General features: G+C 45.7%; 1 protein-coding gene across 2 annotated transcripts; it reads left to right on the forward strand.

Moving 5' to 3' along the window:
* Window positions 1-1,552: 1,552 nt before the first annotated feature.
* On the forward strand, window positions 1,553-9,326 carry LYRM9 (LYR motif containing 9). 2 transcript variants are annotated; one of them, XM_063956047.1, is made up of 4 exons: window positions 1,553-1,773; window positions 3,290-3,432; window positions 7,273-7,365; window positions 8,903-9,326. In XM_063956047.1, the coding sequence occupies exons 2-4, from the start codon at window positions 3,307-3,309 to the stop codon at window positions 8,918-8,920; spliced, it is 237 nt and encodes a 78-aa protein (XP_063812117.1). In that variant the 5' UTR covers window positions 1,553-1,773; window positions 3,290-3,306; the 3' UTR covers window positions 8,921-9,326. The 2 variants fall into 2 exon arrangements, with proteins under 2 accessions (XP_063812117.1, XP_063812118.1); XM_063956048.1 differs by lacking the exon at window positions 1,553-1,773 and adding an exon at window positions 1,820-2,038.
* The last annotated feature ends 4,089 nt before the right edge of the window (window positions 9,327-13,415 follow it).

The following is a 13,415-nucleotide window of genomic DNA, read 5'->3' on the forward strand; positions in this document are numbered from 1 at the left end:
TCAGGAAAAACTATAGGTAGTTTTTTCATACCCCACATAATACCCTGTTTAGTGGTACCTGTAGTATCAGCTAAATGTAACGCCTCCTTCATTGCCAAAATCATATAACGTGTGGCCCTACTGGAAAATACGGTTGATTCGTCACCGTCACCACTGGAGTCATCGCCTGTGTCTGGGTCTGTGTCGACCGACTGAGGCAAAGGGCGTTTCACAGCCCCTGACGGTGTTTGAGTCGCCTGGACAGGCACTAATTGATTGTCCGGCCGTCTCATGTCGTCAAACGACTGCTTTAGCGTGTTGACACTATCCCGTAGTTCCATAAATAAAGGCATCCATTCTGGTGTCGACTCCCTAGGGGGTGACATCCTCATATTTGGCAATTGCTCCGCCTCCACACCAATATCGTCCTCATACATGTCGACACACACGTACCGACACACAGCAGACACACAGGGAATGCTCCTAACGAAGACAGGACCCACTAGCCCTTTGGGGAGACAGAGGGAGAGTTTGCCAGCACACACCAAAAGCGCTATATATATATATCAGGGATAGCCTTATAATAAGTGCTCCCTTATAGCTGCTTTGTTATATCAAAATATCGCCATAAATGTGCCCCCCCCTCTCTGTTTTACCCTGTTTCTGTAGTGCAGTGCAGGGGAGAGACTTGGGAGCCGTCCTGACCAGCGGAGCTGTGAGAGGAAATGGCGCCGTGTGCTGAGGAGATAGGCCCCGCCCCTTTTCCGGCGGGCTCGTCTCCCGCTATTTAGAAAAATTAGGCAGGGGTTAAATATCTCCATATAGCCTCTAGGGCTATATGTGAGGTATTTTTAGCCTTTATAGGTACTCATTTGCCTCCCAGGGCGCCCCCCTCCCAGCGCCCTGCACCCTCAGTGACTGCCGTGTGAAGTGTGCTGAGAGGAAAATGGCGCACAGCTGCAGTGCTGTGCGCTACCTTTAGAAGACTGCAGGAGTCTTCAGCCGCCGATTCTGGACCTCTTCTGATTTCAGCATCTGCAAGGGGGCCGGCGGCGTGGCTCCGGTGACCATCCAGGCTGTACCTGTGATCGTCCCTCTGGAGCTTGATGTCCAGTAGCCAAGAAACCAATCCATCCTGCACGCAGGTGAGTTGACTCCTTCTCCCCTCAGTCCCTCGCTGCAGTGATCCTGTTGCCAGCAGGAATCACTGTAAAATAAAAAACCTAGCTAAACTTTCTCTAAGCAGCTCTTTAGGAGAGCCACCTAGATTGCACCCTTCTCGGCCGGGCACAAAAATCTAACTGGAGTCTGGAGGAGGGTCATAGGGGGAGGAGCCAGTGCACACCACCTGATCGGAAAAAGCTTTACTTTTTGTGCCCTGTCTCCTGCGGAGCCGCTATTCCCCATGGTCCTTTCAGGAACCCCAGCATCCACTAGGACGATAGAGAAATATATATAATCACACTGGTCACGCCCCCATACCAGTAGTCACACTCCCACCATGCTGGTCACACCTGTTGCAGCGGCAGGCACACAATAGGTCCTTCATAAATTTCAGCTCCAGGCCCATGAGGACCTTAATCTGGCACTGCCCCTTATACCAGTTGTGTTGTGAGCTGCTGTCACTGATGTACTGTGGAAGAGAGCTATGACTCTGGGAGCTGCAATAACCGCCACCAGGTGGCGCCAGAGTCTAGTTCACGGCCAGAAGCTGAAATACATGCAGCCACTGAGGGATCGCACCTAGGCCTGCTACCACTTCCAGAAACGGTGACCCTGACACTGCGAGCAAAGGTCCGTATAGCTAAAGCTTTATTAGAGACACCCGGGCTCGGCAGCTCTGGAGCAGCTGCCGGCCTGCCGCTCTAGCTGAGAGCTCCCAGTGACACAGTGACCGTGACCACTGACCACGGAGCTGGGAACTTATTAGTAGTCACATGAGCACGTCACGTGCTGCTGCAGGGTAATGTCTACAACTACATAACAAGCAGCACATGCAGGTTCTCCTGACACAGCTATGAATTTCCAGTGCTCTCTAGTTGTTTCCTATTGTTGTAAGGTAATTATGCTGTCCTATGTTCCACTAATATTAGACTTCAGTGACATCTGGGCATCTGAGATTGTTATATTTATATGCATTATTATGGCATATGTTATTACATACGGTCATAGATCTAGCATGAAGCTGGCGTTTTAATAGCTGCCATTTATGAATAGTAGCAAATACTGCTCAAGAGCTGCGGTAATTTATAGGGTTCATACCAACAAGTGCTCTTATACTCCATTGATGGGCAATAGTGATCTAGTGCATTAATCCCCATTCTGCCGGTCTGGGCAGGTAACTGATAATAAAGTAGGCTGTAAAGGCAGAGACTAGTGTCCACAGATGCCGCATTGCGAATGTGCAGTTCCAGAGCCGCAGCTGCTGTGCAACAGCACTCATCTCTGAAACAGGCGCAGTGTGTCGTCAGACCTCCAATCTGTCTCCAGATTCCCTGGGATATGTCCCCAGCAGAGTAAAGTATGGGACAAAATGTAATAGCCTGCAGGTTGTTCGGGAATTCCTGTGAGTGGGATCAGTACGGGATCCCGGCGGTCGGAATACCAACACCGGGATCCTGCCTGGCACAATCCCGACGGGGGCGAGCGCAATGCAGCCCCTTGCGGGCTTGCTGCGCTTGCCACACTGCGGGCACGGTGCCTCGCTACGCTCGGCACACTAATTTATTCTCCCTCTATGGGTGTAGTGGACACCCACAGAGGGAGAATATGTCGGAATTGTGCCAGTCGGGATCCCGGTGTCGGTATTCCGACCGTTAGGATCCTGTCCGGCGGGATCTTGACCGCATCCCTTGCGAGTCTGCCCATATTTGTAAAGCGCCAATTATTTACAAGGCAAAACCAGGACGTAAACACTGGCGTATCTATAATGGATGCAGCGTGTGCTGTGTACACAGGCCCCCGGGGTCCACACAGGCACACACCCATTTTTTCATGCTTACCCTCCGGTGTCCTGCGTCGGCAGCAGGAGCGCTGCAGAAACCAATGGGAAAATGGCACTGCAGCCATTTTCCTGGCGTTTCGTGCATGCGCAGAAGGAAAGTCATTGGGAAAATGACCGCAGTGGGCTATTACATTTTGCCCATAAGGCTTAGGATAAAGCAATACTATAAAGATGAGGGTTACACATGAGCTGTATCCACGCTGATCTGCAATATGCGGCCTTATTTACCTTTTTGAATCATTATGTACATTTCACATGTAGATTTTCCAATATCCAATTGTAAAATGATATTTTGTGTCTGCTAAGGTTAAATGTAACAGAAAATGGTACCTTTGCCGGGTGCAGAATTGGTGCATAGACCTTTACAGCTTTATCGCTATCTTCTTCGTTGTTGCAAGCAGCTTCCAAATGAGAATCTTCAACAGCATTATAAGCACGCAGTGCAACAGGTATGTTTTGCGTTATCATTATTTGTTTTACTAGCAATACAAATGATTACCTTCACATGTAGGTATTGTTTGTTAATAATAGAGATGGGCGCCGGCCCATTTTTGTTCATTTTGGTTATGATTCTAATTTGTCATCCTGGTTTTGGATTTGGTTTTGCCAAAACCACCTTACTGGTTTCCGTTTTGTATCTAGATTTAAGAAAAAAAAAGTGCTAAAAATCACAGAATATGTTTCTTTTTTCCTACAGTTTTTTAACCTCAATAGCATTCTTTTCAGTTATTTTCAGACGATTTTGACCTCCTCACAGCTCACAATATTGTTTTCATCCTGTTGAGGTCAAAGCGTGCAGCGAGCTAGCTGGTTACTAAGCAACAGAGCTGCGGCATAAACACACACAGTTTTTAGCACATCTATGAAACATTGCCACACAGCAGTGGCAGAAAAGGAAAGTGGTGCAACATGGAATTGTCCTTGGGCTCTCTCACCCACACGTATGTTGGATATTAAAAAGGATATGTACAGTTTAACAATCCAACCACTTCAGCAACAGGGACTGACACTTTTGTGGCTGAAATGCTTGGTTTGTTTGGGCCCCCACAAAACAATTTTTTGGAAGGACTACCTCCAATCACTAATGAGTAGGTTGATGATGAGGGTGTTCATTACAACAAATTATAATTTTGTAAAATAAATTTCATGAACTCGCCACAAAGTACGTAACATGGAGGAGGTGCCTAGATGGCTAACTTCTCTACTTCTACTAACTTTGGCCTCACAAATGGAGAAGATACCTTCACAAACATTGTCAGGATTTGGGTAAAAATAATGCCACACCCAAGAGTAGCTTTTTAAGGCTTATGCCCAAGCATTACTATCACTTTCTTTTTATCATGGGCAAGAATGGCAGCTACTGGTAGCTGACTTACACAAACAACATCATCAACATCCTTAGTGTCAGATAGTAGTAGTAGTACACACATGTCCCTATCATCCTTTTCCACTTCCACACAAGCATCCTCAATTCCTATAATGTCCTCATCACCATCTTTTCTTGTACAGCTCCCCACATGTGCAGATTGTGCACAAATGTTGGAAGGAGGCAAAAGAGACTTCTCTATGAGGACAGTGAGGATGTGTGACGGTTTTGAACACAGTTTGTTCTACTACCGTAGTGGTTTTTATTTTTTTTACACCTCTTCTAGAGTGAAAAGGTCTTGTATCGTCATGAGAGGCAGAAGACGATGCCTCACTGAAAGTTGCAGAACCACCACTCATAAATAAAGGGCAAGGCCTGAGCCTTTCCTTGCCACTGTGTGTGGTGAATGGCATGTTAACAATATTATGTTTTTATGCCCCAAACTTTCCCTTTAATAGAGGTGTTTTTCTGTTTACCACTGTAACATATTGGTTGTTTGATTTCAGATGCCCTAACTTAAACCCTCTATGTCCTTGGGCATTGGCTATAGTCGACGTTGAAGGACTGGTGTCGTTAAGACTGGTGGCAGCAGCTGCAGCTATAGTATTGGGTTGCTGCTCCTGATCTGCTCTAAACTGATTGTTAGCCATTTTTTAACTTGCAGCTCAGCTCACACTGTGTATTGTCAGACCTCTTTTATATGTACGGGAAGTGGACAAAGTACACTGGTGTACAGTACACAGAAAAGTGCAAACAAATGATTCAACATTTTTTTAATTCTTTATTTAACTGGCAACTCGGCTCACACTGCATGGAGTCAGACTGCTTTTATATGTATGTGAACAAGCGCATGGGGCTACAGTGCACGCAGGTTGTACAAACTTTTTTTTACATTGTTTTAAAAAATTTGTAAACTTTCTTAGCAACAGACAATATGGAGTCACAGTGCTTATATGTGAATGCAGTGGGTGGGGTATGGCCTGCAGAGTTAGTGCGGTACCTCTATGTGACAGAATTAGACTAAGGACACTGGACAGAGCTTGTGGATGGACACAGCACAACCACTTGTGGATGGACACAGCACAACCACTTGTGGATGGACACAGCACAACCACTTGTGGATGGACACAGCACAACCACTTATTAGACACAGCACAGCCACTTATTAGACACAGCACAGCCACTTATTAGACACAGCACAGCCACTTATTAGACACAGCACAGCCACTTATTAGACACAGCACAGCCACTTACTAGACACAGCACAGCCACTTACTAGACACAGCACAGCCACTTACTAGACACAGCACAGCCACTTACTAGACACAGCACAGCCACTTACTAGACACAGCACAGCCACTTATTAGACACAGCACAGCCACTTATTAGACACAGCATAGCCACTTATTAGACACAGCATAGCCACTTATTAGACACAGCATAGCCACACAGCATAGCCACTTATTAGACACAGCACAGCCACTTATTAGACACAGCATAGCCACTTATTAGACACAGCATAGCCACTTATTAGACACAGCACAGCCACTTATTAGACACAGCATAGCCACTTATTAGACACAGCATAGCCACTTATTAGACACAGCATAGCCACTTATTAGACACAGCATAGCCACTTATTAGACACAGCATAGCCACACAGCATAGCCACTTATTAGACACAGCACAGCCACTTATTAGACACAGCACAGCCACTTATTAGACACAGCACAGCCACTTATTAGACACAGCATAGCCACTTATTAGACACAGCATAGCCACTTATTAGACACAGCATAGCCACACAGCATAGCCACTTATTAGACACAGCATAGCCACTTAGTAGACACAGCACAGCCACTTATTAGACACAGCACAGCCACTTATTAGACACAGCATAGCCACTTATTAGACACAGCATAGCCACTTATTAGACACAGCATAGCCACTTATTAGACACAGCATAGCCACTTATTAGACACAGCATAGCCACTTATTAGACACAGCATAGCCACGCAGCATAGCCACTTATTAGACACAGCATAGCCACGCAGCATAGCCACTTATTAGACACAGCACAGCCACTTATTAGACACAGCACAGCCACTTATTAGACACAGCACAGCCACTTATTAGACACAGCACAGCCACTTATTAGACACAGCACAGCCACTTATTAGACACAGCACAGCCACTTATTAGACACAGCACAGCCACTTATTAGACACAGCATAGCCACTTATTAGACACAGCATAGCCACTTATTAGACACAGCATAGCCACTTGTAGATGGACACAGCAGAGTACAGCGCAGCACACAGCAGCGTGACTAGAATGAAATGGCGCAGAGTCACCGCCAGATCCTTATATAAAATCCAAAGCCGTCAAGATTCCGATGCCTGGAGGATGATGTTCCTGGATGGCACATTTGTGGATATTTTTTAGTGTGTATAAACCAGGAGCTGATTTAGTGGTTAGTGTGCCCCTAAGCACAACAGAATAGGCTCCCCCTGCCATCCAATTTGATTATATTCATTGTTTGATTATAAGCAGTCATTTTGGCGATTGGTAGTTTAGTATAATATAGCCTAATAATAAAACAAGACATTTCATTTATTTTTTAATTATGTATACATATTTACTAAATTGAGACAGCTTACGGGGCAGTCTGCCCATGTCCTAGCCATTCAAACTCCTCTGAAGATGGTGTAGAGTACATTAGAGTGGATATATTGTTTTATTAACTGGTAATTTCGGATTGACCGGAATGAAACATCAGCCCAAGTGCTGCCCATTAAGAAGCGTCACCCCTAGGCACATCCCTCACGTTCCTAATGGGAAATTCACCGCTGTATAAAACTGAATGGTTTTGTAAAACAACAGTGCATGTAAGGAGAGTGCTCTATATTGTTTTAACCAACAGAGCTTTCGAGTTCACGCTGATGAGGATGATCCAGAGAGGATACAGCAGATCATTAGGAGGGCCATAGAGGATGCTGATTGGGTGATAAATAAAGTAAGTGTAAGAAAAATGCATCTTTAGCTTGAAGTTAAAGGCCATACGCCTTTCAGATCTGTAACTGTTCTGTTATTAGCTGCATGCAGCGGTGTAAATTAACCATTTAGTGAATAGGCATGGTCAAGCTGTCTACAGTCCCCATTGCAAAGACCCCAATGTTTTGTACAATGAATGGAGGATCACCCTTTCCACAGAGCTGGAACGCCTATACTAGGCCTGGCCTATACCCTTATGGGGTCTACAGCTTGCATTATGCATCTTTGTGACTACGTAACAGTAGCAAAGTAACTTATGGGATAAAAAAAACAACACGGACATCCAAGTTTGGTTGGCCTTGTCTATGATCATGACACCAGCTATGATGGTAAATCTGAAAGAAGTTTTGTTATTGTCATGTTGTCGCATGTATCCCCCCCCCCCCCCCCCCCCTCAATTAGTAGCTGCACCAAGGGATGTGTGAAGACGTCTGTGGAACCATTGTACAATATGTTGGTGCTGGTTAAATGGGTGGCTGTTTAAGAAATGTTCACGGGCCTAAGATTGTTTAATTTGTGTGTGTCTGAAGAAAATATAACCAGTGAGAACATGCAGGGAAGGTAATGGGGAAGATAATTGACAGCTGTAACTGGGTGTAGGTGCAAATGTTTGGTGGAGTGAAAATCATATAAAAACATTCCAATAAACCAATGTGGTTTTCTAGTTTAGAATGACAGCATATTACAGAGGTAGGCAGGGAGGGGAACTGAACGTGAACAGGAAAAAGAAAGGGTTATACTGTATGAATGGTAGATTAATGAAAGACATCTGTTAAAAACAAATCTCACAGTTTGGGAACCACTGAGCTATTCAATTAAAGCCTGTTTTCTTTTTTTCAAGAGAAAAATGTCCCGTTTTTATTCGGGTGATAACACATGGGATCTGGGATAAGTTCCCTATCCAATATGTTATAGCGGCTCTGAGGGCTTTTTATCGGGATTATGCTTCAGGTACTAATCGCCGATATGTGCCGGGTATCGGGGATAATTGAATAGCCCCCAGCGAATCAATTAGCTATGGTAAATGACCGCAGCTAATTGAATACCTCTCTGTAGTCATATTTGCAATAGTAGCAGTTGTGCTGGAAAGAGGTTTTTTCTTTCTTTGCTGGTAATCCATTGTTTAGGTGGGATCGGTTTGGGATGGCAGCACACGGGATACCAAATGTCAGTATACCGACATCTGCATCCCGTGCACCAGAATGCTGGCAGGTGGGCGAGCGCAACGAAGCCCCTTGCTGGCTCGGTGGCGGGCTTTGCTTGCCACAGGTTCTGTTTTCCCTCTGTAGATGTCATGGACACCCACAGAGGGGGAATCACCTACTATTCCGGTGGTGGTATAGGACCCCTGTCGGGATCCCGGCGGCGGTATTGAGACAGCCAGGATCCCGACCGGTGGTATTTTAACCGCATACCGCTAAGGCACTGCTTTTTCCCCCCCACTGTATATTCTACCTGACACATCATTATTTCTTTTATTATTTATTCTCTTTTTGTAGTATAAGAAGCAAAGCTGACAGTGAAGAGAAGCAGACGCACGCCTTCCTCCTAACAGTGACTGACTGACTTCATGGCGAAGTTAGGAGACAGCCAAAGTCCAGAAGCAGAATATATTTCTACTTTGCACTGTGTCTTCCAGGAGTTATTTACTCATGTTTATACGTGTATTTTATTTTCCATAAGATTGCATTGTTACATATGCATGTAGTTTATTGTGTGCAGTTAATATCATTGCATACTTCTGTTTGTATGCTTCATAGACATGCGTTGTGAGCTGTCATTCGGGAACCTTTTAGTGTATCTGAAAAGTTATGTTATTCTTAGGAAAATATATTCAAAAGGACAAGTTGACTTATTGGCCGTATAGATTTATACATCATGATATGGAAATTATCACATGTATTTATTAAAGCCATAAAACTAGCCTGATTCAGAGATGGTCACCAACGCAGACACAAATACCAATGTGTACTCGGATACTGTTTGACAATATGCAACTGCTGCAACCACCTGGGTTTGTATTGAGATGCCCGCCAGCGGCTTGTGAGTCCCAGCAGCTATGTACAAAGATGTAGCATCACTCGATGATCAGTCGATTATTGAGCTCCAGAGTAATCGCGCTGCATTGCATGATCAGAGATGCCGGAGAAACTGTGACTGCATATGGGATCGCCGACACAGGCTGAGACACGGCCCCAAAACTCGTCGTGACACCCCTGCATTTTTGACGCCACTCCCTGTTGCCTTTCCCAAAAGGTCCCTTACCGTCAATCACTTTGTCAATAAATCATCCACGCGACGGCCATCGCCTGACCATTGCAGCACATGCGCGGTGTGACTTAGATGTATACGCAGTCTGACAACGATCATTCAACTTGCAAAAGCATCGGTTTTGCGTCCAGCTCTGTATCAGGCTCAATGTTCGTAAAATATAAATTCAAATAACTTCTAGCTGTAAGTGGTTGCACATCTTTCCCGCTATCTGCCTCCTGAGTGGCACAAGTTTTATACCCCTTCCAGACCACCAGTAATAACCCTGGTAATTGCACGTGAGTGCGCAGCAACCCGGGTTCCTGTGCAGTCTGAAAGGGGCCACTTGAAATAATCCGGATTGAGTTACCCGGAATTTCAACTAGGGTAGCGACCAGGATTAATCACTGCTTCAACCCGGGTTACGTTGCTGTGAAAGCCGTGTCATTTTGACCTGGCACCTGTTCATACTATAGGAAGAGATGGTGTTTGGAGATCATCTCCTCTCCAAGCACTGCCTCCACACACTTCAGCGGTGATGTCACCAACCCGGCAATATGCCGGGTCAAGCCACTGTCTGAAAGGGGTCTCTTGCCCGGTTGCACCCAGGAAGGACCCGTGTATAGACCCTGGGTGCGACCCAGCAAAGTTCTGTGAAAGGGGTATAAGCATCCTCGGATTACATAATATATTCATAGCAAAATAAAAAAATAAAATAAATACCAATAAATCAAAGTCCGTAAATCCTGAAGAACATTCAGGTTAGGATGGGACGCTAAGCTGCCAGTTTCACTGATTTAAGATAAATATTCTAATGGTATATCATTTTGTGATGGAAATTGCAGAGTATCTTTCAAATGTCTATTGAATATCCTCTTAAAAACATATTGCACAAAGTTTAGTGTTCCTACGTATTTAATTACTTGTAAAAAACACAATAATCAGAGTTGTAATCTTATGAAAACTGGTTTAGGCCACGGTCCCAGCCAATTTATAGTTCAAGGAGAGTATCATGGTAGGCAGTGTAGCAATCCAAACAAACTTTATCTTTCCCCCTGAGACCTACTTTAAAACACTGGGATTCCAGCATGGTGATGTCCCCATATAACCTTAAACGTTTTAATAAACTAAGGGGCCCATTCATCAATGAGTCTTAGCTATTTTAAACTTGTTGCATACGGTGAAAGGTGCTCCAGCCAATCAGCTCATAACTGTCATGACAGCTAGGGGCTGATTGGCTGGAGCATTATTTGTCATACATAGCATACAGGGAAACATTCAAGCAATACTGTGGTAGCGGTGGAGGAGGAGACACTGTGACCGGAACTGGAAGTAAGGGTGCGGGGGTCAGGCACGCGTGCGATCGCGTGCGCACGTGTGTGAGGGAGTGAGAGAGAAGTTGCCGGATCGGGCCGGAGGGGTGCCCGATCGAGTGGTGCCTGATTGCGCCGGAGGGGTGCCCGATCGAGTGGTGCCTGATTGAGCCAGAGGGAGTGCCAGACAGAGGTATTGGGCGCCGGACCGTGGGATAGAGTGAGACCGGAGCACAGCAAGTGCTGCTGCTGCCGATCTCAGTGCTATAAGTAATTAAAAAAAAAAAAAGGACATCAGGGCCGTTTAACCTGTGTGAGTGAGGGACAAAGTGTAGTGTGTGACTGAGGGGCTGAGAATTGTGTGTGAAAGAGGGACAGAGAGGTGTGTGACTAAAGGGCTGAGATTACTGTGTGTGTGTGTGTGTGTGTGTGAGGGGTTGCAACTAGTGTGTGAGCAAGGGGGTGAGTTATCTGAGTGTGTGAGGCGCAGAGTTTTTGGTGTGTAGTGTGCTGTTCTGTTTTGTTTCTGTGTTTTTGTGTGTGTACTAGAAATCTTCAGGGACGCTGCTGCACAAGCTACAAAAAGACTGAGGAAGTCGGCTGCTGCAGTCGTCAGAGGAGAGGACAGAAGGGGACGGAGACTGCTGTCATAACAGCTGCTGCCACTGGAGGAACTGGGGACTACGGCTGCATAAAAGCGAAGGATCAAGGACCGCACAAAGATAGATAGATAAGTATAAGCCTAACTTAATTATTGTAAGTGAGAGTTTCTCCAGATTGTTCTTCCTTGTCTTCTTTATTTATTTTATTTTTATTTATTTATTTTTATTTTAGTTTATATAATTGCTTCTTTTCTGTTGAGAGTAACAGGGAGTTAGACCTTACAAACAATATGGGAGGGGCTGTGATTGGGGACCTCACTCAGTGCATGTCGTGCAAGATGTACGCACACCTGGAGCAACCGTCCCAGTGTGATTACATCTGCACGAGCTGTGTGCGAACGGTTGCCCTGGAAGCCCAGGTAACGGATCTAGAGCAAACCGTTACGCGACTGAGGGAGATTCACAATCTCGAGCAAGAATTAGATGGAACGGTGGAGGAGCTGCGGGAGGGGTCAATGGTAGATGAGGATAATCAGGGAGCTAACTGGGTCACAGTTAGAAGGAAGAAGAAGAGGGGGAGGCTCGACATCTCTGGACTATCAAACCCGAATAAATTCGCACGACTGGACGAGGATTCGGAGGATGATAGTGAGGAAATGACGGTGCCGGAGGGGACTGTTTTACTCTAGCATCCTAAGGAGCGGCCCCTCTGGCAGAGCTGGGACAAGAGATAGTGAGGTACCTAGTCAGATTGTGGTGGTAGGGGACTCTATCATCAGGAAGGCAGATAGGGCAATCTGCTACCGGGATCGTGATCGCCGTACAGTCTGTTGTCTCCTGGGTGCTCGGGTGCAGCACATCGCGGACCGGGTAGATAGATTATTGGGAGGGGCTGGGAAAGACCCGGCGGTCTTGGTGCATGTTGGCACCAATGACAAAGTCAGCGGAAGGTGGGATGTCCTTAAGAAAGACTACAGGGAATTAGGCAAGAAATTTAAGGCAAGGACATCTAAGGTAATATTCTCTGAAATATTACCCGTGCCACGCGCTAGTCCAGGGAGACAGAGGGAGATTAGGGAGGTAAATGTGTGGCTTAGAGACTGGTGTAGGAAGGAGGGGTTCGTGTTCCTGGAACACTGGGCGGACTTCTCAGTCAGGCGCCATCTTTTTTGCTGTGATGGATTGCACCTGAATGAGGAGGGGGCAGCGGTGCTGGGGGGGAAGGATGGTTAGAAGGTTGGAGGAGATTTTAAACTAGGAGCCTTGGGGGAGGGTTTAGCTAGAGACTACGGGGTGTGCAGTGAGAATAGTGGGGATGGCAGTAGTAAACAAAATGGGGGAGAAGTTGGGGGGAGGGTTAGAGCAGCCGGTAAAGGTATCAACATGGGTACTAAAAGAGGTTTTACCATAGCACTAACCGATAACGATTACAGGTCATCATTGTTACATAAGGTGAAAGATGTCCCTAACGCAAAAGGAAATACTTATCTTAGTTGTATGTATGTAAACGCTAGAAGCCTTAAGGGTAAAAAGGGCGAACTAGAAATACTTGCAGCAAGTAAACAGTATGATATTATAGGCATTACTGAAACTTGGTGGGACGAATCTCATGACTGGACAGTCAACCTAGAAGGCTATACGCTGTTTAGGAGAGACAGACTAAATAAAAAGGGTGGGGGTGTGTGTCTTTATGTAAAACCATTTATAAAACCTGATATACGGGAGGATTTGCAGGAGGGGACTGTAGATACGGTCGAGACGCTATGGGTAGAAATTGCATGTGGCAAAAAGGGAATAAATAAGTTAGTATTGGGGGTATGCTACAGGCCGCCTGGTATTAATGTATC

Source organism: Pseudophryne corroboree, chromosome 2 (assembly GCF_028390025.1).
Source record: "Pseudophryne corroboree isolate aPseCor3 chromosome 2, aPseCor3.hap2, whole genome shotgun sequence".
NCBI classification, from domain to species: Eukaryota; Metazoa; Chordata; class Amphibia; order Anura; family Myobatrachidae; genus Pseudophryne; species Pseudophryne corroboree.